This window comes from Centroberyx affinis, unplaced genomic scaffold, assembly GCF_046629955.1.
Source record: "Centroberyx affinis isolate AG114_WGS23_722 - 3 ecotype Tasmania unplaced genomic scaffold, CSIRO-AGI_Caff_v1 ptg003285l_1, whole genome shotgun sequence".
NCBI lineage: Eukaryota > Metazoa > Chordata > Actinopteri > Beryciformes > Berycidae > Centroberyx > Centroberyx affinis.
In genome coordinates, this window is record NW_027281299.1 from 1 (window position 1) to 26,657 (window position 26,657).

The 26,657-nt window shown below is 42.2% G+C and overlaps 3 protein-coding genes across 3 annotated transcripts; all 3 read left to right on the top strand.

Moving 5' to 3' along the window:
* The first annotated feature begins 6,607 nt into the window (after positions 1–6,607).
* On the top strand, positions 6,608–8,022 carry LOC139660390 (mpv17-like protein). The gene is made up of 5 exons (XM_071538526.1): positions 6,608–6,691; positions 7,013–7,371; positions 7,515–7,585; positions 7,700–7,729; positions 7,888–8,022. The coding sequence occupies exons 2-5, from the start codon at positions 7,020–7,022 to the stop codon at positions 8,020–8,022; spliced, it is 588 nt and encodes a 195-aa protein (XP_071394627.1). The 5' UTR covers positions 6,608–6,691; positions 7,013–7,019.
* A 639-nt stretch (positions 8,023–8,661) lies between these two features.
* Positions 8,662–14,631, top strand: LOC139660405 (large ribosomal subunit protein eL18). The gene is made up of 7 exons (XM_071538544.1): positions 8,662–8,738; positions 9,403–9,489; positions 9,635–9,742; positions 10,404–10,502; positions 10,666–10,789; positions 13,703–13,772; positions 14,497–14,631. The coding sequence occupies exons 1-7, from the start codon at positions 8,736–8,738 to the stop codon at positions 14,570–14,572; spliced, it is 567 nt and encodes a 188-aa protein (XP_071394645.1). The 5' UTR covers positions 8,662–8,735; the 3' UTR covers positions 14,573–14,631.
* A 2,791-nt stretch (positions 14,632–17,422) lies between these two features.
* Positions 17,423–26,378, top strand: sphk2 (sphingosine kinase 2). The gene is made up of 7 exons (XM_071538534.1): positions 17,423–18,864; positions 20,746–20,895; positions 21,014–21,108; positions 21,265–21,380; positions 22,251–22,454; positions 22,610–24,206; positions 24,868–26,378. Exons 1-7 carry the CDS (start codon positions 18,402–18,404, stop codon positions 24,928–24,930), a joined length of 2,688 nt encoding a protein of 895 aa, XP_071394635.1. The 5' UTR covers positions 17,423–18,401; the 3' UTR covers positions 24,931–26,378.
* Positions 26,379–26,657: the final 279 nt, after the last annotated feature.

Below are 26,657 nucleotides of genomic sequence, written 5' to 3' on the forward strand. Positions count from 1 at the left end.
CTGATTAACTGTGTAAATTATTAATCAAACAAAGCTTTTGTGTTTAACCAAATGGTGGGCGTATGGATGAGAAAAGGGACTTAAATTTGTAGTAAACGTAGAGTAGCGTAGAATAGAGTAGAAGACAGGAGTAGAGGCTGGTTAGATTTTCCACCAAACGTCCGGTGACTTACCTGGATGATTCCCTTAGTAGAGAAAATTCAGTCTCTGCTCACGATTCCTGTGTAGAAGATTGTAGAACAGCGAGACTTGCAGCGCTTTCAGATAGTGGATTAATGTGACAATGGAGGCAGTAAAGAATGAATCGTCAAAAAACACTTTTATGAAATGAATGGCAAGTAGAACAAGAAGTAGATTTTTTTTTTAAACTCAAGCGAAACACAAAATTAGATAAACGTGTGTGGTGTCTGTGATTCAGTGCTGCCCTTATACACTGATCAGTTTACCCTTCTGGAAAAGACACTGTGTTTTAAAACCTGGCTTTGAAGATTTTTTTCCCTTTGGTGAAACATCTCCATTTCCCTAGCATGTTTCACTCATGTTTTATTTATCTTTTGACAGATAAAGGTCTTTTTTTTATTTTGTTTCTGACTCCCCCTCGCACCTGTATGCCTGACACAGCTGTAAGTCTGTACAGGAAGATAATGTGATGTCTAGTTTTTAGACAAAGACACACAGAGCGATGTCTTAATTAACCAGGACATGCTGCTTCAGCTACTCAACCTAATAGAAACGGTGTAATTTGTGCTTTAATTTTCAATGGGAAATAAAGCAGATAAAGATTGTGTAGTTGAGATCACAAATGGTGTTTCTAGAATTGTTCATAATGGGTTTTTTTTTGGGTTTTTTCCCATTGTGGAAATATATACTATATGGCAAAGAATTAATGATGCTGTTGGCGTTTACCATTGATTACACACAGGACCAGTAGTGTTCGGTAATCAGGGTTGTCTACTGTTGCTTTCTGAAAACTGGTTCATCATTACTGCTCCCTCTTAGTTTTATTCTAATGCATATGGGATGAAAAATACCAAGTAGGTGGAGTAGATTTTACTCTAATGAGGCAGCATTGCAAAGGTAACATCTGCGCTGACAAAACAAAAACGGTGAACCTGTATCTATGTACAATAGTTCCCAGGCTTAACGTCCCATGTGTATCCTTTTATATTTTTTAGACATGTATGTTTTTTGCCAAGCCAGGTTCACCGTGACTCAAGTTTAGTGACGGGTGATTATGAAAAAAGATCAAACTGAGGGATAACTGGGTGAAGAATGAGTTTGTCTTTGACTACTGAGCAACGACATATATTTAATACCCTGTGAGGTTTTTTTGTTTTTTTTGTTCTTTTTTCTGTATGTATGATTCTTTTATTTTGTCAATATGCAAAGGATTCTGTTTGATGGGGTGTTTTGTAAGATACTGTGTAAATGCTGCACTTTACACACAACTAATGGGGATAAACACAGCCGGACATCATCAGTAGATTGCGTCCACTTGTCAGGTCACAGATCTCAAAGAGGCCGACATGGCATTATGTCAACTGAGCTGGTATTAACGTGTTATCAGGATACAATCTGTCACTTTAACTGTTTGTTCACTTAAATGTTATAATCTCAAAATGTCATATCAGTGTCTAAATGTGGTGTAGACGCCTTGATAGATCAAAATCCCAAGGCAAATGGGTTGAACTGCTGGAACGAGGACAGATCAGTTCAAGTGTCTGTTCACCTGTAGCAAGAGACAAGGCCGGTGCTTCTTAAAGGTGTTATTATTTTTTTTCTCTGTGTTTGTTTATGGCTACTGTGGAACTTGAAACATTTTGGAAATGTGTTTTATTGTTTAGCCTTTTTTTTTGTTTATGATGCTGTAATTATAAAACATCTGACCGGGGTTAACTTTAATATATGTCGTTGGTTTTGATCTCTGTGTGGCTGTGTTTGTTTATTTGAGGGTACAGGCTGGACACACACACATACACACTCATACGCATGTACACACTCACCTTACAGGAGTTATTAGTATTATTACACAGTATTCATCATTGTTTATTTATATTATGCATATTTGACAGCACTTCCAACATTGATAATACACACTTCGGTCAATAAGATCACTTTATCATTACTTCACACAGACTGAGATTCACACACACACTAAATTCACAGAATTGACAGTTTAACAAACGTACACAGAGGGTTTGGTACAAAAGGGGTGTAAATGACATTTTGGCTGAAAATGAGTATTATATATCACTGGAAAGCTCTTCTTAATGGTCAAACACATTTGTAACCACATGCAATATCTTACAATAAATTGGAAAATCCAAAAGACTCAGGTGAAAACCCTAGATTAAATTTGGCACAAAAGGGCTTAACTGCACCTAATTGCTTTCTATAGAATATCCATTTTCTGAATCTTAATCTCTGTAATAGTAATGAGTATGAAATTCCTGTGATATGTTTTGAATAAACAAGATGCAATCATTTAAAGTAGTTTGCTCTGCTATAAACTAAGGAAAAGGTCACTTCACTGTACGCCCCTTTCGCTCTAAACCCTCGACATGCACACTAGGAGAACAGCCATAGTGCCAAAGCCATCGCTGAAGAGTCTGAAACATGGCTCACAGAGCTCTTCACATCGGTTCAATAAGTAACAAACTGGCCTCCCTAACTAGCACCCAGGTGACTCCCTGTCCTGTCCTGGAGGATGTCAGTGAACAGCCAGTCTTCCTCGTGGGGCAGGGTTGGTACAGGATGGTGTTGAGGGATCTGAGTCGGGGCACAGAAGGACTGAGCTACACCTTCGAACAGTCTGCCATTTTGATTATTCTCACAGTTTACCAGCATGGAGGGACTCTCTTGCTGGGGACACTGGTATGTGTTGAGGTGTGAGACGCCGTAATGGTAACTCGTCGAGGTGGACAGTTGGTTTGGGATGAGCGCCTGTGAGCTCCTCTGATCACACAGGGAGTGGGACAGGGTCAATCCCTGATCTCCATGACAACTGTATCCATGTTCATATCTGTACTCACCACTCTCATTGTGCGGATGTTCCATCTCAGATCTAAAATCTCCATCGCTGCGGATTATCATCTTGTCCATGAAACTTTCTGACTGGTCCATAAATGTGACATCATCAGCACACACCTCCCCCCCTCCTGTCCCCTCAGCACCATCACCTTGGCACGCACAGATACTTTCGAAGTAGGCCTCCACCTCCATGCATCCTCCTAAGTCCTCATCATCGGCGTTGAAGAGATCCATCATGTCTGTCCACTGACTGTCCACAATGTCAGCTATGTTCTTCTCAGCCTGTGTGCCGGTGGAGATGCCTGCGACCATTTGGATGGAGAAGTCGCAAGAGTCGAGAGACAGCGGAGAAAGCTCTGGGGAGAAGGAGGGAGGGACGGAGCAGTCCAGACTTTGAAGGATATTAGAGTTTGAGTCATGTTTGAATTGTGCATCGTATGTTTCTTTGACTTTTGCAGCCCAACTGCAATGCGTGTCTTCTGATAGGCTGCCGGTTGCCTTTAGTGGGTTTTCATCACCATAGTTCTCTGTATGAAAGAGCTCCTTCTCATGATAACAGTCTGTTTGTTTTGGTGAGCTCAGAGATATGAATTCAACCAGTTTGTGATTTCCACTCCCTTTTTTGTGTGTCTGTCTGTGTGTTCCTTTGCCCTGGTTGTTCTTTCCAGCGGTGCAGGTTTTGGACTGTGATTTGGGGCGGAGGTTCCAAAGATCTCCCGAGTCTGGCTGCTTCTTGTTACTGACCTCATGCGTCTCATGCGAGCCAAGAGAGGGGTCAGATCCAGACTTTGAGATGCCATCTATGTCTGTCTGAGCTTTGCCTTCATCTGGATTGTGTAGAAAAACATCTTGGGAGGGGCTACCTGACTGGTCAGGCGTCACAGGCTTCTGTGATGGTAAAGAGGTGATTTTATTCTCCTCTTCCGTAGAAAAAAGAACAGATGCTAGGTGGTGGTTTGCTGCTTCTATGTCCGCAAACTTTCTGTTAAGAGAGACAGATGAAATATGAAGATGAAATGTTGGAACTACAGTATTTTCTGAAATGTCTTAAGGCTCTGAAAAGGACAAACTGTTGGCATTGTAGTTTACTAGTTGCCAGTTTACTAGTAGTTGCCTTTCAGCGACTCACCTCTGGATCATGTTGTGCAGGAAGCGTCGGTGGTTGACCTGCCGTTTGGATGGACGGTTTTTGCGGGGCTTCTGGAGGGTCCTCATCATGTGACCCGCCGCTGATGTCACGAAGGTGTAGAGGTCACGACCCCAGGGGACGCCTCGCTCCAACCCGGGTTCAAGGGTCACAGAGATGGATGGTCGCATGGCTGGGGAGAGAGAGGGAGGGAGATGAGAACAGGATGAGCTGAGAGAGGATGGGAGGTAAAAGAGGGGGGAAATAAAGAAGGTATGACAGGATGACTGGTGGTATTTTTATTTTTGAGTGAAGGGTAAAGAAAAACGTTAGACACAGAGAGGCAGTGAAGAATCTGAGGTAGACAGTATCTGCCATTGCTCTGAGTGATACTCTGTTTACAGTAAATTAGATCAAATTCACTCCATTTTGAGCTGTATAACACATAATAAAAATGTTAAGGAATTATAAAAACATTGACCTGGATGCCATAATCCATGCATTTGAATCAGATGAGAGTAGCCTAACCCAGGTAATTAAAGCAAAGGAAGATCAGTACAAAGGAGCTCACTTAAAAATTGAAACAAGCAATTAAGCAGCAATTAAAAACTATTTGCTATGGAACATACAAGCATTAGCAACACCATTCAGAACTGTAAAGGGTGCCAATATACCTATGATACTTCAGATTAGCAGTATAATTCAATCACTATAATCACTGTTATAGTAGAGAATTAATAAATTGGAAGCCTAACTGCAATCTGTTAGCTCTGGTCAATTGTAGTTCTACTTTGTTCGGCTCTACAGAGAAGAAAAATCAGAAAAGCATGCTTACCTTTACACTGCTCAGGCTGCTGTGTGTCTTCCTATCTTTCTACAACCTGAACTGAGGATTCAGCTTGAGGTGGGTGGACTAGTTCAGGAAGAGGTGTGGTGTTTTAATTGTCATTGTATGTATGTGTATGTGTGTCTGTGTGTGTGTGTGTGTGTGTGTGTGTGTGTGTGTGTGTGTGTGTGTGTGTGTGTGTGTGTGTGTGTGTGTGTGTGCGTGTGTGTGTGTCTTGTGGGTCTGTGTGCGCAAATTAAGTCAAGTGACACAAGTGCTCAATGCAAATCCACAAATTCTCTTTTTCCAATAGTATGAATGGAATCCAACTTGACAAATTGATAGTGGGAGAGGAAGTGAGAGAAGATGAGAGACACTGAAAAGAAAGAGGCAATTATCTGAGAAGTCAACCGCCTGTGGAAGTGTGGGCACACGTCTCCATTGTGTGGCACACTAAAGGCAGCTTGTTAAATACTAGACACAAACGCACCAGTTGAGGCAGTTAACAAGCCCTTAATTGATCAGCTTAAACTCTGGCCCTAATTATCACATTCTCAGAGCGAAGAGCCAAGATGGTTGCTAGTGGCTTTAATTGCCCTTTGCAATTCTATGGCACACCTTCCAAGTACAGAATTTTACATATCTATGGCAGCAGATGGGTGAATAGGAGAGAGAGAGAGCAAGAGAGAGAGAAATGGAACAATGGACCAATTTATTTATTTATTGTTAACTTTTGCTACTTTTTTTAGTTTTTACTGTGGATGTTCAAACTGACCCAAACCTGATTTTTAAAGGAGCCTCGTTTTTGTCATACACATTGAGATGATCTTGCATGATTGATATCCTACTTATTGTTATTGATTTATATTTTGGTGCAAGGCTTGCAGCTGTGAATAGATCTTATCCAGACACTAAATCTCAATCAGCTTTATGATCCTGTGCTGGCCTGTCTTTACACTAATACATATAAAATTTTACTCATCTTAGTATGCCAAGCTTAATGTTGAATGAGAAAACTAATCAAAGGAAGGAAGCTTTGCTGCAGGAGTGGCATCTATTTATAGTGACAGCACATGTGCTTCAGACCAGGGGGCTGTACAGCTAACATTCTGGTGCACTTTCGCCTTTAACACTTCACTCATTGGGGCAAATTATCTGTGGTAAGTGACAACAACCGCTTTATACATGTTACACAGCCAGGAGGAGAAAATACTCACGCACATTTTCATTTACATAGGAAGGTATAAGACTAAAATATTTAAGCATAAATGCCTAAACTCATAATAACAATATCATACCTTCTGAGTGTGATGTTTCATGTGTACTGCTATTGGAGCTTCAGCCAATTATACTGGCCTAAATCTACACAAATCAAGGATAATAGAAGCTACAACAGTTTGCAGGCTGCTGTTTCTTTCATATCAGTTCTCAACAGTCTTCTGGAGATTATTGCTTTGTGGGTCATTCCTCACATGTGGTATTTTCTCAGATTCTTCTCCACTGGGCTGATAAAGCCTTATCACACATTCTCCGGCACAGTGGCAGAACTTTGACCGGCTGAGAAAACCTCCTTCACCTCTGGATTCATCTCTAACTGGCTGAGAGTTACTCAGCCCCTCCTCACCATCAAACTGAGCCAATCCGAAAACGGCTTGTGTCTCTGTGGCTTTGGTCATTTAAGAAGGGAGTGAGAAGAGCTGGGCTGAAAGGTAAGTTTAACTACTTCTTGGATGAAACAATGAGTTAGGGCAGCAGTTATAATTTTTCACATTTTATTCAGAATCTATGATGATATGCATCAACTTATGTCCCTCATGTATAAATACCTTGTTTTAGATTTTCTCTTGCATCAGAAAATTAATATATCAGTTTTATTTTTAACATTATTTTAAAAATCCTCCTCACTTCCAAATTTCGTATCGTAAAGCAGTGACACCTAGTGGCTTTATTATGAATGAACGAAGCAGAAGCACTCAGTGGTTTATGATCAATATTCCTTCTAACATTTTACGTCCCTCATTGATCAATAGTTCCAGCATGAACCGAGCCTGGGCCTTGTTCAAGGCTCACCCATACATCAGTAATGTGGCAGGATACACGGCGCTGTTTGCCTCTGCCGACCTCATACAGCAGAGCATGCTGGGAGGGAAACCTGCTGAAGGCTCCAGATCAGAGGATTCACCACAGCTGTATAGAGCAGCTGGCATTGACTGGAGTCAGACGGCTAGAGTGGCATTTGTTGGACTCTGTTTCCATGCCAACTTCAACTACCACTGGCTGAGGGGGCTGGAGAGGATGCTGCCGGGGGGCGGAGTCAAGACAATTACAGGGAAAGTTGTGCTGGATCAGGTGATTGCAGCTCCTGCCACCATCAGTGCCTTTTTCATAGGTGAGTGTGTTACAAGGCCCATACAACAAATCTGTTGTGGATATACTGAGCTGCTGTGGCTTTCTTTTCATTCTCACTGGGAAGCTTCGCTGCTGTCTGTTGTGCTGTTATTTTAACTGGATGTTACTGTCTCTCTCTCTGAGGTCTGAGTGTATTAGAGAACAAAGAGGATCCATTAGAAGACTGGCAGCAGAAATTCTGGCCTTCATACAAGGTACAGACAGCCACAGGTAGTCTAATTGGATTACATGCAACAGATGGTTACGTGTTCATAAAATGCCATGTAATAAGTTCTCTCTCTCTCTCTCTCTCTCTCTCGATGCAACAGACTGGAGTGGTTTATTGGTCTACAATGCAGGTGAGATATTCTTGTACATCCCATCATTCATCAGTTTCTGCATGCACACAGAGTCAGACAGACAGTCAGATGGACAGACAGTCAAACAGACAGACAGACAGACAGACAGATACAGATGCACAATGCAATATCCTTTTTGATCTCTCCCACTGTCTCAGGCTGTGAATTTTGCCCTGGTCCCCCCTGTGGCGCGGACAGTGTTTGTTGGAGGCATCGCACTGGTTTGGACCGTCTTCCTGTGTCACTTCAGACAGCAGGGGGGCCACAGTTCCCCAGGACCTTCATCTCAATGATACAAGCTATTGAACTGGACCAGAATGATTGTGATTTCAATAAAAACGTGTTGTTATTTGGGTGTGCATTTCATTTGAAAATAATCTAGAATATTTTCCATTAGGTGGGACTTCTTTGAAGGCAGACTCTAGTTATCACTTTTACTCAAGAAACAAGAAACATAATTTTTTTTAGGCAAAATGTACAAGCACAAGTACAGGCATTTACACAAGTAAATAAATTAATAATAATAACAAAAAAGAAAACAAAACAACCCCCCCCAAAAAAGCAGGTTATAGTCATGCAACAAGTCTGAGAGAGCATTCCTACTCTTCATAAACTAAAAGGATGAAAAGTAATGACAAAGTTCTTCATGGAATGTATTGAATGAAAGCTTCATCTTCGACCATTTAGCCCTATGAATGAAGAATTTACCCAAAATAAGTAAAATACTGACCAGAAAATCATCCTGTTTCTCATCTAGAATAACTCAGGTGATGTTATCCCTTGTGAACTCTGATTCTTGAATAAGATAATGGCCAGGTCCCAAAGGTCTTGACTGGTGTTTGTCGTGTCTGCCACTAGAGGTGCTATCTCAAATAGTCAAGCCCACAATCTGACCCCGGCGTGTTGGAAGTGCATGCTGTGCAGCCAATCAGAAGCCCGTGATTTCAGTGAATTGTTTATCGCGAGACCACGGCTCTTCCTTTTCCCTTTTCGCTCTGAGCCCAAGATGGTAGGTGAAGCTACTGGCATTTTTAAAATATGATAGCTTGACTATCCGCGATCATCCTCTCTGTTACACATTGTTATTCTCAAAATAGCAACATTTACTAGTTCACAACACCATCTACTTCGGATTCCCGTCATGATTTCGTGTTATTTGACCATATAAACCATGTTAGCTTACCTCTCTGCCGTCGGCGTCAGTGCTCTCTAGACAGCCGGTTCATGCCTTGAGGTTAATAATAGACGAATTCTGAAAACCTGTACAGAATGCGGACTGTTATTCCACATAATAAACGTTTCACATAAAATCCTGTGTTCACGAATTATTAACTTAATCATACACACAAGCTGTTAGCCCTCCTTGCTTGATCGTCAATGCTAGCTGCCTTGCTAAAGGCGGTGTGTCAACGTGTTAACTGGCCCATGTTAAATGTTCTGCTTATTAATTTAGATGTTAAGCACCTAATTTTCTCAACGATACTTCTAATTTTGCTGATAGTCCATGTCAGTTCCCGCTTGGCAACAGTAAATATGATTGGATGAAGCGAGCAGAAGAGCCCTAAAGTGTTAGGTGTAATCACAGCGTTATACTAAATGTACGACTCGTGCTGAAACCAAATGAAAGCCACTGGGCGATGTAGTGATGTTTTTGTGTTTGTTCACTTGTGAAGGGAGTTGACATCAGACACAACAAGGACCGCAAGGTGCACAGGAAGGAGCCAAAGAGCCAGGATATTTATCTCAGGCTCCTGGTCAAGGTGAGTACAGTTCACATACCACAAGTATGCATTTCCTTGTTCTTTGTCGTGGTTAATTTTAACATGGAAAACGTGGTAATCTGCACTATCAAGCCAGTGTCTTAAATCTTCACTGATATGTAACCGTACTGCTGTATCCTCTCAGTTGTACAGGTTCCTGGCCCGTCGCTCCAATGCTCCCTTCAACAAGGTTGTCCTGAGGAGGCTCTTCATGAGCAGGACCAACAGGCCTCCCATCTCCATCTCCCGCCTGGTCAGTCTCATTCCTCTCTTTCTCTATTCACTACATCAAACACCACATGATTCCTCCTCCATCCCCTTTCTTTTTACTGTTTGAGCAAGCTGCAGTATGTAGCATCTGTTTTGCGTTCAGACTTGAATACATTTTGGACAAACTGCATTGATTAGACATAAGTTGTTCTTGTTGGATTCCTCCCCTTTCCAGTTGGTTTGGGTTTTGCGATGTAATTGACTGCATTTGTAAAGCTGAGTTTTGTAACTTTGATTAGTGTATTTGCAATTTGGTTTGGTTTTTTTTCATTGCCTCTCAACACTGATATTGGAAATGTATGGAAAACGAATTTGATCATTGGAACAGTTTGAAAAAGTATGTGCGGTAGTAGTCCTGGCGGCATGACCACACACTTGATGTTTTTGAAGACCCCACTGTAATTTCATGTTGACATATGTAGAATAAGCTTAATTTATATCCGTCCATCCTAGTTGATTGTCATGTTGCTGGCATACACCATATTGAACAGCACACTAGCCAAAATCTTACTAGTCAAGAAATTAAGATCAGGGAAAAGTATGGAATTTTATCATTTAAACTATAGGAACCCTGTGGTAAGTTGTCTAGTCAGACATTTTCTTTTGATCACTTCCTTTCTGACTTTGCTTCTCCTGCCAACCAGATCCGCAAGATGAAGTTGCCCGGCCGTGAGAGCAGAACCGCCGTTGTTGTGGGAACAGTCACTGATGATGTCAGGATTCAGGAGATCCCCAAGCTCAAGGTAATCCTTCGTTTGTAGAATAGTACAATTCACCTATTAATTTTTTTTTGGTGGCTCAATGCAGAGATGTGGAATTATGGCTCTGTGCAGCATTTCTGCTCAAAACTACTAGGCAGTTTGCTTACTGAGGCAGTGTCATTATGTCCTGTTTCTTGTCCCTCAGATTTGTGCTCTGAAGGTGACTGACGGTGCCCGCCGTAGGATCCTGAAGGCAGGAGGTCAGGTGATGACCTTTGACCAGCTGGCATTGGCCGCCCCCAAAGGACACGGCACAGTGCTGCTGTCAGGTAACTGTCTTCACATTACAGTACAACCATGTAACAGGCTTTGTTGGTTTTAATGGATACTGTACTTTATTTTCCTGGGTAGATTTTAGGGCTGCACCAATTGCTCACACTTATCATAATCAACTGCTAAACGTTTTAAATAATTCAATTAGCAATCAGATTGGTTAAAAAATTGGCAATTGGAATCAGTCACAGAAAACCTGATTGGTGCATCCCTAGTAGATTTATACAAGTCTGTATTGAGTTTAGCTGATGAGGCTTTGCTCTAGCCTGACTGAACAAACCGATGGCTAAGAATCAACTAAATTCCATATTCGCATGCTTCAGTAGTTAAAAAAAATAAATAAATAAATTATTTAGGCCATATAATCACTCTATCAAGGTAGAAGCGGCCTTTTGTTGATTACTAGCTAACAATGTTTTCTCCCCTTACCTATCTTATTCTTATGTGGTTGGGCTTGTGCATAACCTAACCTACCATCAGTATACATTCGGTGCAGTAACTACACAATTGTGTTAGAGACGCACAGGTCAGAGTATAGATGCACACCCAACATCTGGTAGGACTGCAGCACTGGAAAAGCAGACATGGGGTTGCACTGTTGTACTCATCTGAACCTGTAAATATTTCAACTGATCCTCGATATGAGAGGGGGGTATATAATATATTTCTACTGTGGTCCTGTAGCACAGTTAGTTGAGCATAGCACTAACTCGGCCAGAGTCACGGTTTTGATTCCCACTGGAACCACTCAAGCTAAAGTATGCACTGATGGTACTGTGAGGCACTTTGGATAGGTGCCCACAAAGATGGCAACGATAATGAATATATATTGGTGCTATTTTTTTTGCTTGAAAAGCTGTTTGGGAGCAGGAATGGCCCTTAGTCCAATTTACTGATGCCATTTCCACACCTGCATTGTTCAGTTGCTTTGGGAAGCTGATAACACCACAATCAACCACCAAAAACTGCTCCCTGGTGTACTTGAAGGATGTGCTGTTTCCAAGTGCAGTAGAGTGTTTCGTGTTGAGTAAAAATGCTATAGGTGAGGAGACAAGCTGTTAGGAATAGACAAGCAGCATTTCCTCTTTATTCTACCCTGGACGTGGGCAATTCACCACTTCCTATTAGGGCTGCACGATTCTGGTTAAAATGAGAATCTTGATTTTCTTGCTTAAAATTGAGATCATGATTCTCTCTCACGATTCTTAAGCAAAACATTTTTTTATATCAATTTTTACTGCACTCTTTTGCCTGATACAGACAAACAACAAAAAATATAATGACTGTAATGGGACTGTCACATCAACTTTGCGGGTCAAATGGGCTACACACAGTAGCCTACACACACAATGTAATTATAGACTAAATTCCAATGAAATTTAATTAACGGAATAAACTTCAACTGGTTTATCCCGCCATCCACATTCTGTGCACAGTGCAGCATTAAGTATAGCCTCAGTTACACAAGTCTTTGGAAAATTACCTGCCTTCCTGAATCTTGTTTTCGTGTTGCGGATCGTTTTCAGGTCGTTGTTTTATGTGTATGAAAATGGGTCGGGTGGGTCCGTTCTGTCTCTCTGGAGTTGTTTTCCTTTCTGCCGGTTTCTGCCCACTTTGCATGTGCGCATTGCGTGTTGTCACTTGTTAGGAGTGCTTGGTCCCTAATGAATCCAATGCAGAATCGTTGTCATTGAGGAATGAGATCGCATAGAGGTATGAATCGAGATCGCAATTTTAATATGATTAATCGTGCAGCCCTACTTCCTATACATTGATATTTCACATTTTGATTCATCTGTAGGCCTTTTGCACCTCACTTTTTTTTTATTTTTGAGCACCTTCAGCCACTGTTTGTCAAGCCTAAGAGATCAAATTGCTCCAACTATTGCTGCATTGTATGGCTGGTGTATGCCTTTTCGTTCAAATAATTTTGTTCCCTCCATCATTTTAATTGAGCAGTGCTGCCTTGCTGCTTGTAGGCAAAGCATTCCAATTGTATGCTTTGTATTAAGTAGAGGTTTCTGTTCAGCTCGTGTGCGATTAAAGGTAATGTACAATTAGATGTACAAGCTACCCGGCAATGGAAGAAATGTGTTTTGTGTGTAAATAAGATGCAACTTGTACAAGGTTTCCGAGAATTAATCTGTGCCTTGTACTGTACTGGGCACTGCAAGAGGAGGAGGAGCATCTGGTGCTTGCTGGTGTCAGTCAGACCATTGTATTGTCAGGCATTGGCCCATTGTATTGTCAGCTGTTGAAACACATTTTGGTGTTTTCCAACAAACAAAACCCAAAATATGAACCTTTTAAGCACGAGCCAGCTCACACATTGTAGGATCTGCACATGCGCATGGTTCTTCCATGAGGCAGATTGCAATTTAATTGTTAGGGTCACAAGTAAGAAAACTAAATTTAAACTTTCACTCTACACATTAGTTGAGGTTTTAGAATTTCTTGTCATCTGGTGAACTATTTCCTGTTAGTGACACTGACATCGTCCTCAGTCACCCATAGCCACTCTGTTTAGGTCCATAAACTGTAGTAAGGGTAGAAATAAGCAATACAACTTAGAAGACTTGAATTTTATGGAGTGGTTTGTTTCCCATTTGATTTGCATTAGCACTGAATTAAATGTCTGCCACAACCAGCTACAAGCACTCAAATTGGGCCTTTTTAGATGTAGCAGCTTTGTCTCAACTTTAAATGAATGGAGGCTACATTCATTAGACTGGAACTGGGCTGATGAGCTTTTTAGCCATTTAGGCTTGTGAAGGGGCTGCTGCATCTGGATTTCCAGGTTGTCTGACTAAAGTTTAATGTCCCAAAAGCACAAAAATATTGAAGCATGCTAGTCTGCTAGTGATCAGTTTTAAGCTGTGTGCCGTAACATTTACTTCTTTGTTCTCCAGGACCCCGCAAGGGCAGAGAGGTGTACAGGCACTTTGGAAAAGCCCCTGGAACCCCTCACAGCCACACCAAGTACGTGCCAAGTTCTTTTCTAGTAAACCATTGATGTGTTTCATTGAGCTCTTGCACACAGAAAAACTGAACAAAATGTAAACAAGTGTTGGAGCCAGCAGTGCTAAAGCTGTTTTCCACAAATGATTATGATGTTGTTGAACCAAATACTTAATCTATCTGATGCCAGGCTAATATGCCAGTGAATATATCAGTGAATTAAACAGAAAGTAGTACCCTCCATTTTTTTCTGTTAAATGATACTGAAAATATTACAGATAATTTACATCACAAAATTATAAGTTACATTATTTGAGATCAAGTCTTAAATTGTCCGTGCAAAGATGTCTCCCGCTTTACAATTTTCTTTAGAATCCGGTAACAGTTCAGTTGTGAAATTAAAAGAAAGTATGACTCACTTAAGTACTTAACAGTTGTACTCAATCAGCAAAAAAATTGATTGGTGTACCTCTAGGCATTGGAATTTGGACAAGGATAATTTAAAAGGAAATCTGGCTGCCACTGGATGCACTCTCCCCACATGTAGCTGAAACAGCTTTACAACAGCGCTTGAGTTCTGGTTTTAAATTGGCACATTATAATTCACTCTACAGTCATTGCACCTGTTAACCATTTCAGAGTTGAGTGCTAGTATCATGTCAAATTTGAGATTTTCTTTTTTTTTTAGATTTCTAAATGTGTGTTCCTGTCAATTTTATACTAAACTATTGTTTCTACTCTCCAGGCCCTACATCCGCTCCAAGGGCAGGAAGTTCGAAAGAGCTCGTGGTCGCAGAGCCAGCCGTGGCTACAAGAACTAGTCTGTCTTTTTGTTTTCCATGCAATCTGATACAAATAAAGATTGGCGATACAAAATGAATTGTCTAGTGTTTTTGTGTTCATCTGATGGCTCACAAAAAATACTCTTCAAAATACATCTGTATTACATTGCCATTGTTGGAAAAGATGAGAAAACTTGTTAAAAGCAGCAGGTGACCTGCCTATTCACAACAGAAAAGTGACTGAGATAAAACAAATTCCTTTTTGCAGCCTGTGCCATTTACTATAATGTGAACATGTGACATGAATCTGTTGAGCAGTATAGATTTATTCCATGTAGCTATGTATTCCTCAACACGTTTTACCTCGGCCAGGAAGTGATACTCTGTCAATGATTGGAGAATGTCGGTGGGTGTTGCAAAGTTTTCCTTATCACCATTGGATTTCCTCTTCGCCGCTCAAAACTGCTGCGCCTCCAGTCTCGGACACTTCCTGGACGGACCCAGAGCTTTCAGAGCGAGGGGAGTACAAGCGACTTTTTGTCGTCGTGGGGGGAGACAAGATGAGGTAATGTCAAGTTCTCCGTTTGTTGATTGATGTATTATATTCAACTTTGTTTCTTGCAATGGTTGTAGTTAATTTTACACCATTTATAAAGAAACTCAGACTCGTATTACTCCGCCACACGCGCTTGTTGGAATTGTAACGCCCGTTAACGACAGCTAGCTAACAATATCATTTATCTCCCATTTCAGCGTAGTTGGATAACTTATGAACCAGACTGAGAGCCCAGACACAAAATATTGGAAATAATTGGGAGCTGTTTCATTTATTTATCGCTATCTCGTGTAACTTTGTGGAGAATAAAGTTTTAATAATGCAGCAAGTTGGTAGCCACAGCTAGCGTTAACTAGCAAAACTACTAGCTAACACTGACGTATGTCGTGGTTGTCAGGTAGCAGTTTACTGTACTGATGTTGTGTTAAAATGTTGGGTAGCGTTAGCTATGTTATTTATTGAAAAGTTAGGGTTTGTTCATTTTCTGGTTCAGGATAAAGATGTCAAAAGACCATAGTGTTAGTTCAGTTAGCTTCTCAGATTGGGTCCATTGTGATTGTGTTGAACGCTTGTTGGTTAGCTGGCTAGCTAACAGCCTGTCAACAAGCTAACGTTAGGTGGATGACATCGGTTAAAGTCTAACGAACAAGCTTATTTTGATAATTAATGTTAGTTGACACGCTATCAACCAAGAGTCTAACCAGCTGATCGTCTGAGAGGGTCTTGAGTCCAAACTATGAACCAATTGAAATTTTGTCCAAAATAATCTGAAGTCACTCAGCAGCCTCATTGTGTGGGGGACAAAATTAGCCTGCTGATATTATTTCTGGGTGTCCCCGCCCTGCATTTCAAGGACGTAAGGTGCAACAATGGGCATCAGTGAAGTTGTTTTTTTCTATTTTATCAGACAAGGGCATCTGCCAAGTATTGATTTTGTCTACACCGCAGCTTGCATAACGTTCCACGGCTATTATAAAACTTCAGAGACAACTCTCTTTAATGTGCTGCAGAGATGTGATCAGTTTATTAATTTAGGGCTTAGTTGAGTCCAGTGGGTAATAGTCTAGAATCACATAACGTTTTGACGCACCAAGTCTCAAGAAGAAAGTCAAGTGAAGTCCGCTATCAAATTCATTCAGAACGCATGTATTGTACCATATACATTATAACAGGACAGCAATTATAGCAAATGTCATAACTAATATGGTTTGCATGCTACACAGAGAGAGCCATTTGGAAAATATGTAACAACTTATTAGTGGAGTTGTCAAATTGAGAACAAATCTTGTGACATCAGTCCCAGACTTGGTGGTTTTGTAAACGGAAGTAGCTGCTTGGAGTCATTTTAATCCTCAGTATGTTTCTGCTATGCAAATCCATACCCAAGAGCTGCTTGGGGTTATTTTGATTATCAGTATATTTCTGCTGTGAGACTCCATGCTCATGTTATATGGACTTCTTGTGACTAGTTATGTTTTTATCAAGCCCATTTTATGGGCCTAGCTCTTTTTAAATAGAACATTGTCAGGTGTTAATGTGTATTGCAAAACATCTCAGACACCCAGTACAGTCCAGGCCAGCGATTTTTATAATCTCAACTCTAGGTTCAAATTGTGAAAGAGATTTTATAGCTCCAAGCCCTTCTAGACAGAAGCCTGAATGTGCAAATATCAAAATCAGTTGCGCACATTTCTTACACAACCTTTCATCCAAATTAATCCGTCTCAGCATGGCTATTGAGGATGTGTGACTCTGAGTCATCGTGTGCTTCAACGAAGACATTACTGAGGTCAAGGGGCATAATGGGTCTTGCCTTGCCTCACCCTCTAACCATAATCTCTTCCTCTTATCAGAGTCCTACTCTGTCCCAATTCCACTTATCCTAATTGCAAAAATGTGATACTGAAATACTCACCTTTGCAACAATAAAATCCAAGTGAATTATTAGAAGAATACATGAATTAAGTTATTCAGTTCAGTATGCCACCACATAACGCTCCACTCTTTCATGTCTATTTCATGTATATCTGCAAACCACCTGTAGGTGGATAGCTCACTCTCATTACAGCTCTGCTTATTTTTTCCAGTCGGATTATTGACTCTTGTCCTTTCTCCTCTCCTTCGTTCAGGAACACACATCTATGGGAAGGAACATGACGCTTGACTCAAGGACACTACCATGACATAAACCAAGGACCCACCTGGAGCTGTCTCCTTGTTTGTCTTTTGTTTTGTTTTGTTTTTTTGTTGTCTAGTCTCCCATCTGTCTTTCCTCATGTCCACCCTCCTGTTTCGAGAACAAATTATAGAATTATGCCGGAATACTTGTTTGGATGAAACTTTTATGTATCACACTACTGTTAAGAGGACTGGCCCAGTCACTCCTCTCTGCTGCCTCCCGTATATCACTGAAATTAAACATAGCAATACAGGTATCTAAGACTTTGAAAAAGCCTGCTCTTATCATATTTTTGTGGCATTTATTACATTTTGCCCTGCACTTACCACGCAAAATATTCCACAAATCTTTTTTTGAAGAGTTAATTTAATTGCTGTAGCCTCCTTGTCCAAGCAAGGTGTGTTTGTTTATGTTTGTCTTTTTCATACTTAATTTTCCAATGCAACTTATAGTTTCAGTTGTGTTCATTTGTTGTATTATTGAAATAGTTATTATTGATGTTGAACAACTGTTCTTAAACTGCCCTATATTGTTATCATAATAGGCGGTTTTGAAGTATAATGTAATATCTTTGTACTTATGCAATCTTTGTGAAAAACACTCTTGTTTAATGAAGGTAAATTTTTTAAGCTTCTTTTATCTGGGATTTGATATTTTGAAGTATTTTCTGTCCATTTTTCAACTGACAGTGCTGAGAAACTGTAGAAACTGACAACTGTGTCTGAATAGATGGGAGCTGGACACAAAGACTGGTCTTTAGCAAGTCCCATCTCCACTGGATTCATACTCTAAACAGAAGCACCTTCAAACTGGAAGCTGCTTTTTCCTCTCAGATGAAGAAGTACTTCTGAAATGGACAGATGGATACAGAAACCAGAACTCTATTTTTGGGACATTGTCTCTTGAATTCACGCACTGAAGAGGAAGAATGATTTTGAGGAGGCTTTAGGGATAAAGTTCTCAGACTGACATTCAGATACATTTTGAGTTTCCCGGCAAATCTTGAAGAGCTGCCTAATTCCATCCTTCAAGCCTCTGACTGTGTGAAATACTACCCTTTTAGAAGAAATATCTTTACAGTAGATCAATTTTTTTACTTCACCTGCTAAACCGTGTCCCACTAAACAGTGAGGATGCGATCTCCAGAACCTCCTACACCATCCCCAGCAGAAGCCCTCCTTCATGGCCAGTTTGCTAGCTGGGGATCAGGCAGTAACAGCAACAGTAACAGCTGTCCCAACAGCCCTGGTGGTCCGGGGGGGCTCTCCCCTACTGCCTCCCCTACGCTGGCTCCGGCCTCCAACTATGCCCTGACCCTCACCCACACCCATGTGCACGTCCAGCGCCTGTCACCGCGACCGGGGAAGGAAGCCCGTCTCCTGCTGCCGTTATCAGAGCTGGTGGGGTGCAGCTGCCCTCGTGCCCCTGCGCCCCCGCTCCTGGTGCTGTACTGGTACCCCCCGGGCAAGCGGCGGAAAGGAGTGTCTCGGCGCAGGCAGGTGAGGGCCTACCTGGCAGAAAGCAGGCCCGAAGCTGAGAGGTGGTCGGCTGCTGTGCAGTGCCTGCTCAGGGGGGTGACCGTCACTGCTGACACTGGTGAGTGTATGGATCTCTTAAGCCTTGCTTTTAAGTTTGTTGTCATGTCATGGTTTTGCCTTAAATTGTTTGTGTGCTGATCATTGATACATTCTTGTTACCAGATGGCTTTATTAGAAAAGGAGAAGCCTTTGATAGTTTAGGCCCACAGCATTTGTTGGGTTTACTTTGGCAATCACTGAGAAAGCACTGAGTTTGTCTTTGTAAATGAGTCTTTTATTCCTGTTATTTGCTACACGAAGCCACACAAGGCTGACTTATGCCTCCTTGATTTATGCCTCCTTTGTTGAGCATATGTTGGCTAACCATAGCTTATTGTCACACGGACCTTGATATAGCCAAGACCTTGTATGTACAGCGCATACTTCACTGAGGGCACACACAGTACCAAGAGCAGTTGAGCATTTTTGGCGTTATCTAGCAGAAAACAAATGGGGATTAATACTAATTCATCCTAATAGGCTGTGGGATTTATGCTAAGCCTTTTGTCTGGATATTTATTTGTTTGTTTGTTGACGTGAGAACATCATTTTCTTGGTTTATTTATCTAATGCTTTACTTCTTTCTCTCTTGGCCCTTATCTGTCCTGCACACACAGTCTGTATCGTTCAGTGTCTAATGTAGAGACAGAGAGGGTGGGGCCACTGCAGCTTCCCACCCCTTCCCATACGCTGTATCCCCCAGACCTCCATAATCGAACAGATAGCAAGGCCACGCTCAGTGTTTACCCTCTGTCTGTGTGTACGCCTCTTTCTCACCACTACCCGTTCCGTTCATGCATCACGCGTTTGCCTGCATCTCCATCTTTTCCTGTCTCCTTCCTCCCTTTTAGACTTAATCTTTACTCCTTAATTCTCCGTCTAATCTCTCTATCGTTTGTTTTCCTCAGTCTTTACCTATCACACCACTGTCTCCTTCCCTCCAGCACTGATACAGCTGTCTGTATCAGTCATTTTTATCTTTTCTCAATCCCCTGTTTTTCCCTTGTCTGCTCTTGCCTCATTCGTACTCCGTTGCCGTCCACCGTATTTTCCTCAATTTTGTCAACCCCCTTCCCTCCAGACTGTCTGACCCCTCTCTTTCTGTTCCACTTTGCTTACATAGCCTCCATTCTTTCTAATCTCTCTGTTGCAGCTCTCTTACCTAATCTCCCAATTTCTCAATTCCTTGCTCTCCTTTGTATAAAAATTTCCACTGATAAATATTAGGGTACTGGTTAGACAGGGTTTGCAGCAATTTTATTTGTCTTGGGTGAATTTGTGAAATGTAGGTTCCTGCATAATCCATGAATCTCTGATAGTGCAGTCATTTCATCTCTCTCCCTGAATCTGCACCCTTGACATGAGTAAATACTCAATCTAAGATAGTGCTTTAAAGCTTTCTGTAGGCAGCCTTTTCTTTCTCGTACCTCTGCTGATGTAGTAGAGAAAATGATGTTAATAGAATATGCTGGCATGTGTGCTTGTTTTACCGCGTCCCTGCACCAGTTTGATTGATAGATATTTGATGATTCACTTCTTACACAGCCATCTGGAATTCCCTGTGCTGATCCACCTTGTTTTCCCATCCCTGGATTTTGAGTGCTATATTTGTCCTCTACCATAGAGATGTATCTGAATTTAAATGATGAATAGATGCTCTCTCGAGCAACAGCATTGTGCAGTGTGAAGTGGATCCTATGAGGTGAAATAAAGGATGGTTGAACGGTCGGATGCACTCAAAGTCCAGGGTTGGGGAAAACTGTATAATGACAGCTTAGCTTACGTCGCAGTTGGTTGGTTTTGCAAATGCACTGAGCCTCTAGTTCTTTCCTTTGTTCTGTATGAAATTAGCCTGAGTATTAACTAATTGATTTTCTCCCATTCTTTTTTTTTTATATAGAATTTTCAAGAAGTCTGCTACCTCGTCCCAGGCGGCTACTGTTATTGGTCAACCCCTTCAGTGGGAGGGGCCAGGCAATGCAGTGGTGTCAGACCCACATCCTGCCAATGATAAGAGAAGCAAACATCAGCTACAACCTTATACAGACAGGTAACACACAGAGGCCAGAGGCAGCCTCATCCATCGAGACAGATAATAAAGTTACATAAAGCATACATAAAACCAGTTTTAAGATTAATTGGACTGTCTCTAATCTCTGTTGGCTCAGAGCGTCAGAACCATGCCAGGGAGCTTATCAGAGAGATTTCGCTCCCAGAGTGGGATGGCATCATCATTGTTTCCGGAGATGGCCTACTGCATGAGGTGTGTAATGCTTTTGTGCGTGGGCCAAGTGAGATCGATTTTAGGGGATAGGATTATGGGGGAAATCTGGAAAAGTATATAACTGTGGGTGGAGACACTTGTTGTGCATATGTATAGCTCTGTCTTGTCTTTATTAATGTGCTGTGTGCCCCACAGGTAATTAATGGCCTGATGGAGCGATCCGACTGGGAACAAGCAATAAAGACGCCTGTCGGCATTTTGCCCTGCGGCTCTGGAAATGCACTGGCTGGCTCCGTCAACCACCATGCAGGGTAAGTGTGTCTCTCCTCTGCAAGAGTCAGTTTGGATGTGAAGGTGTGTCTGTCTCAACTGAGTCACTTCTGCCAACCAACTATGAATTTCTCAATTGGTCCATAAATTTCTCAGTGCGGCTCTAGATAAACACTCATTCAGCTCTGTGAAGGCAAGAAGTGCTAATCTTGGCTGATCTTAGGACTTAAGCCCCTTTTATTTCTCAAAGATAAGTCTTGTACCTATCATATCTCTGTGTCGGCTTTTTTGTTGAAATCATTGCAACTGCTTGAGTAATCAGTCATTTTCATTTTTCTTGTTGCCCCTCCATCTTTAACCCTCTCCCTTCAACTATCTCTGTGGACTTGTCAGTTTATATTCTGTTTACTGATGGATTGTCCTGTTATTATGTTTATGGGTTGTTGTGCGCCACTAGACCTTGGAATTATAATATTCTGTCTGGGTGGAGTGCAGTTCTGACATATTGAGCATTAAACGTTTGACATTTACTTTGGTTTGTCTTTTTAAATATTTAACTTCAAAATGTTCTTTAAAAAGGAAAAATAAAACACGAACATTGCAATAACACGCAAGTAACATTAAGAGATCATGAATATGTAGATAGCTCAATTTAGATTTAAAAAAACAAAAACAAAGATATAGCCTTACAATTCCAAGCTCACAAGTTGTTAAAGTTTTCTGCCCTAGTGGTAAAATGGAGTAGGGTAAACTACATCGTCTTCAAGTAAAAGAGCACAATATTGCCAGTGTTGTCTTTATCTTGACCTAGTTATCTAGACATAGATATCTTTGAATAGAGAAAGGACTCTGTCTTGAGTTCTGTCTTTATCTGACAGAAGACGGTGTTGTCTTCTTTGCCTTTCCCTCAGGTATGACATGTGCCTTCGGGAGCCGCTCCTTTTGAACTGCTGCTTTCTGCTCTGTCGAGGCGGGGTCCGACCCATGGACCTGGTCTCTGTGACAACAAGCCCTGCTCCGTCCCACAGCGGCCGTACTTCAACTCCCAGAAGACTGTTCTCTTTCCTCTCTGTTGCCTGGGGCTTTGTGTCAGATGTGGATATTGAGAGTGAGAGGTATGTGTATTTGACATATTATAGGTTTTAAAACTTTATCTATCTCTGTTTACAAGAACAGCCATTGTGGGCTTCAGCTGAGCACAACACGTTTCCTCATGTCACTTCACCTCATTACAATTGATAGCTTCACAAAAACTCTTCCGCTGTTCCAGGTATCGTGGCTTGGGTTCGGCTCGCTTCACCCTGGGCACCTTGGTGCGCATAGCTTCCCTCCGATCCTACAAAGGTCGTCTGTCCTACCTACCGCCCTCTATTGTCGCCTCATCACCAGATGCCACCCCTCCCCCTCCGAGGAGACCCCTCTCCCGCAGCATCACGGAGGGCTTGGAGGGCTTCTGCCGAACCCCCATCCACCGCACCTGCTCTGACATGGGCATCAGCGAACAGAGGAGCCTGCGCAAGGGCGAGGGAGAGAGGGAAAGGGAGATGGAGAGGCAGAGAGAAAGGGAGAGGAGAAGGGAGAGGGCCAGGGGAGGAGGAACTGGTGTAGTGAGGGCAAGCAGCCTGGCGGAGGATAGAGAGAGGGAAAGGGAGGGGGAGATTGAGATGGAGGGCGAGGAGGAGAGGTCGGGGACGAGTTCGGAATCGAACGAAAGGGACGAATGCAGTATGGGAAGGGATGGAAGGGTGGTGGGGAACAAGGATGAAAGGGAAGATGAGGGCAGAGTAGACCAAGACTCGAGTGAGATGGAGGAGGAAGAGAGGAGGAAGGATGGGGAAGGCAGCAGCGGTTCTGTGGAAGGGGAGGGGGTAATGCATGCTAGAGAGCTGGGGGAGAGCTATGGGGTAGACATTGGACGAGAGGCAGATGAGGAGGGTTTCAGTTACCAAGATGGCCTTCAGGAAGCCAGGCAAGCACTAAGAAAGAATTCAGCCCCTTCAAGCCAGATAGCCAACGCCTTGTTCAACCAGCCCCTCAGTCGGGAGGCTGACCCAGATTCTGAGACGTCGTATGGGGTAGAGGACATGGATCTGAATGGCACTTACTTCCAGAGAGAGCCCTACCCAATGGACATTGCTCGTGAACGAGCTCTCACTATCTCATCTCCCTTTCGACACTCTCCCTTCTCTTACAAGCCCAAGTCCCTGGACCAGAACCAGAATGCGTCCCGGCCCAGACCCCTCTCCCTCCTCCAACACTCCCACTCAAACTCCCTCCCCCCTAAGCTCCCCTCCCTCTCTCTCTCTCTTTCCCCCACACCCCCATCTTCCCCTTCTTGCGCCTCGCCCCACTCCTCATCCTACCTCACCCCCCGTCCCAACACCCCAAATTCCACCTCGCCCTCACCCTCTTTCCGTACACCATCCTCATCTTTCAACTTTGACATTGCCGAGCCAGCCGGGCCCCATAAGAACCGCCCCTTCGCCTCACTGCCTTTCAACCCCCCCAGGGATGACTTGCTGCCCCCCCTCGACCAGCCCCTTCCTACCAGAGACTGGGTCACCATTGAAGGGGACTTTGTCCTGGTCCTGGCCCTTTATCAGACCCACCTCGGGGCTGACCTCCACGCTGCGCCCCAGGCCAGGTTTGACGACGGGCTGATTCACCTGACCTTTGTGCGGGCAGGGATCTCGAGAGCCACTCTGCTGAGACTGTTCTTTGCCATGGAAAGAGGAACCCACCACTCCCTTAGCTCGCCATATGTGAGCCATGTTACTTGCAGGGCCTTCAGACTGCAGCCTCTGTCTACAAGGGGAACACTTACTGTGGACGGAGAACTGGTTCCCTACGGGCCTCTTCAAGCACAGGTCAGAAGGAGAACAAATGGTGCTTTGTACTGACTGTACTTGTTATGCAGAGATGTGATCTGTCGTCCTTTGTAGCTCATTGGCTAGAGCATGGGATTAAGGTAGCTAAGGTTAGGGGATTGATTCCTTTAACCCATACGTAAAGTGCATGCTCATGGTGCTGTAATGCGCTTTGGATAAATGTTTTTGCCAAGTAATGTGTATATAATGGCATTGGCAAGTATCAATCAAGTGAAGCCTAACTCAAATTCATTCATTAAATCCATGCAGCATCCTTGTTCAGGCCACAGTTGTATAACAATCATGGTGTGTTATCAGGACAGCTGGATAAGGAAATGCTGACACATTTTCAGAAAGATTCAAATATATTACATTTGCTGTTAAATGTAGAGGTTATATAACCACAAAGATAAGAAATAGAAACTTTTAATGCTTTGTGCTTCCTGAGGTGGGATAAAAGCTCTCTTTGGTTTAATGCTTTGTTTAAATATTTTCCAGTAATAAAGAGGTGAAGGTGTGTGTGTGGGTGGCTGTGTGTGAGCACGTGTGTACAGCAGATGTATTTTTTGTAGTAAGTGTTAATGCTGTCTGTGCTGATGTTAATCAGTAGCTGTGAGACCTATCGTGGTATTAATGTTCACAATCTCTCAATCTTCTACAGGTTCATCCTTCCATGGCCCGTCTCATCGTTGGTGACTCTGGGGTGAAGATTACCAGATTCTGACCAGGGATTGGTTGAGCTGATTGACCGATACAGCACTCTCCTGAATTATGTAATCTCTGTTGCCATCTATACTTGGAGAGAAAGAGCAAAAACCCCTGAGAGACTTAAAATAGCCTGGATTGCAGAAACTGCTTTTCTGGGGTTTAGTGAAAGGGATCACCCACCGAGCCACGCGTCAGCAGAGCATGACTGCAGGGATTAATAGTGAATTTGAAAATGGATGAAAAATGCGCCTCATTGCACAGCTGTTGGATTACGCTCAGCTTACCCTGAGAAGCGTGAAAACGGCACAGCCTGGGATAATAAGAGGGAAGAACAAGCGAATGTTTATGGAATTGTTTTTGCAGATAGTGCATGTGTTGGATGTATACATTGTAGTATGCATGCATGCAGAGAAGCACTACCTGATTTTTGCCTTACAATGAGATGGAGAGAAATCGGAATCAAATCAGAGAAAGCTGTTCTTAAAACATGAAATGCTCTAAAACACATTCAGATTCACTGGGCCAAACCCCCATACAGATGTTCCCTCCCCCTCCCCCCCTCTTTCCATGTAAAAACCTCCGTCCCTGAAAGGAATGCCTTATCCACCACTGGACAGTACAACTGCTGTGACTTTGCCCTTTCTTACTTATATAAGAAATCTAAATCTTCTTACTCAGCAAATCTCCATCCACTTATCAGAGCGTCCGTCCACTACATAAAAGCAAAGCTATGTTTATGTACTGGGAAGTACTGGTAGAACCACCATATACCATTATCTTTCAGCACATTATTCTATTGTCTCCACTGTTATACATCAGTGGATATAAGTAAGCCCTAAAGACCATTTTCTCATGAAAGTGTGAGTCGATTTAGAACAACACAGAAAGATCAAACTTTTCAGGGTCAGTGCAGTAGTAGGATCAATGGAACTGTTGAACGGTGACCATTACTGATATTTTTGCATAATCTGCCTGTTTTTCTTAGAAAATGGATGCATGATGATGACGTTGATGTCAATGATATCAGACTATTACTTTGCAACATATTGAACATAAAATTGTCTGAACAAAGCAAGCTTCTTTGTCAATGGTTTTAGATTTTCAAGAAATCTTTCACTATCACACACATTTACCCCTCAGCACTATTTTCTGTCTGGAAAGGATCACTTACTTGTGAGTTATCTTCTTTGGAAAGAGTAATCAGAGGGCATTATATGCCTCTATTGTCGTAACTGATGCCATTTATAGTGCGCAATAACTGGAGTTGGAGCAACAGAAAAGCAGAACACTAGAATTGGTTGTAGCTTTTTAGATAGACCTAAAGAGTAATACTGAACCAGATACATTGTCTTGTAGAAAATGGATAAGCTTAATATTTTTCCAGATTCTATATTGAATGAATCACATTAAAGTCCCAGTCTGAAATGGATTGAAAATATCAGTTAGATCACACATTGATTTTGAAGGGTAGGACTGGCTGATTAGAATAAAATCTATTTGCAACTTTCAAATCCCAGTATAACACAAAATAGATTCATTTTTGTCCCATTGTATACAAACAAACACTTAAATAAAAAAATAAAAATAAAAAAACTATTCAACAGCTCCTGTTAATGTTGTCACATACTGTCAGACCTTGGATCAAGAGATGAATCAGTTTGAGAATAAAAACTGGCAATATTCAACCAGAGAAATAACCAAAGCTCACAAGTGATGCATTTCAATTCTGGATTGGGCCTTTAA

Bases quoted from the DNA above. Each gene is read 5' to 3' on its own strand.
- LOC139660390 (XM_071538526.1), top strand. From the start codon at position 7,020: ATGAACCGAGCCTGGGCCTTGTTCAAGGCTCACCCATACATCAGTAAT. The intron at 7,372-7,514 runs GTGAGTGTGTTA...TCTCTCTCTGAG, and splicing joins CATCAGTGCCTTTTTCATAG to GTCTGAGTGTATTAGAGAAC. The intron at 7,586-7,699 runs GTACAGACAGCC...TCGATGCAACAG, and splicing joins AATTCTGGCCTTCATACAAG to ACTGGAGTGGTTTATTGGTC.
- sphk2 (XM_071538534.1), top strand. From the start codon at position 18,402: ATGCGATCTCCAGAACCTCCTACACCATCCCCAGCAGAAGCCCTCCTT. The intron at 22,455-22,609 runs GTATGTGTATTT...CCGCTGTTCCAG, and splicing joins GTGGATATTGAGAGTGAGAG to GTATCGTGGCTTGGGTTCGG. The intron at 24,207-24,867 runs GTCAGAAGGAGA...AATCTTCTACAG, and splicing joins ACGGGCCTCTTCAAGCACAG to GTTCATCCTTCCATGGCCCG.
- LOC139660405 (XM_071538544.1), top strand. The intron at 9,743-10,403 runs GTCAGTCTCATT...CCTGCCAACCAG, and splicing joins CCATCTCCATCTCCCGCCTG to ATCCGCAAGATGAAGTTGCC. The intron at 10,790-13,702 runs GTAACTGTCTTC...TTTGTTCTCCAG, and splicing joins CGGCACAGTGCTGCTGTCAG to GACCCCGCAAGGGCAGAGAG.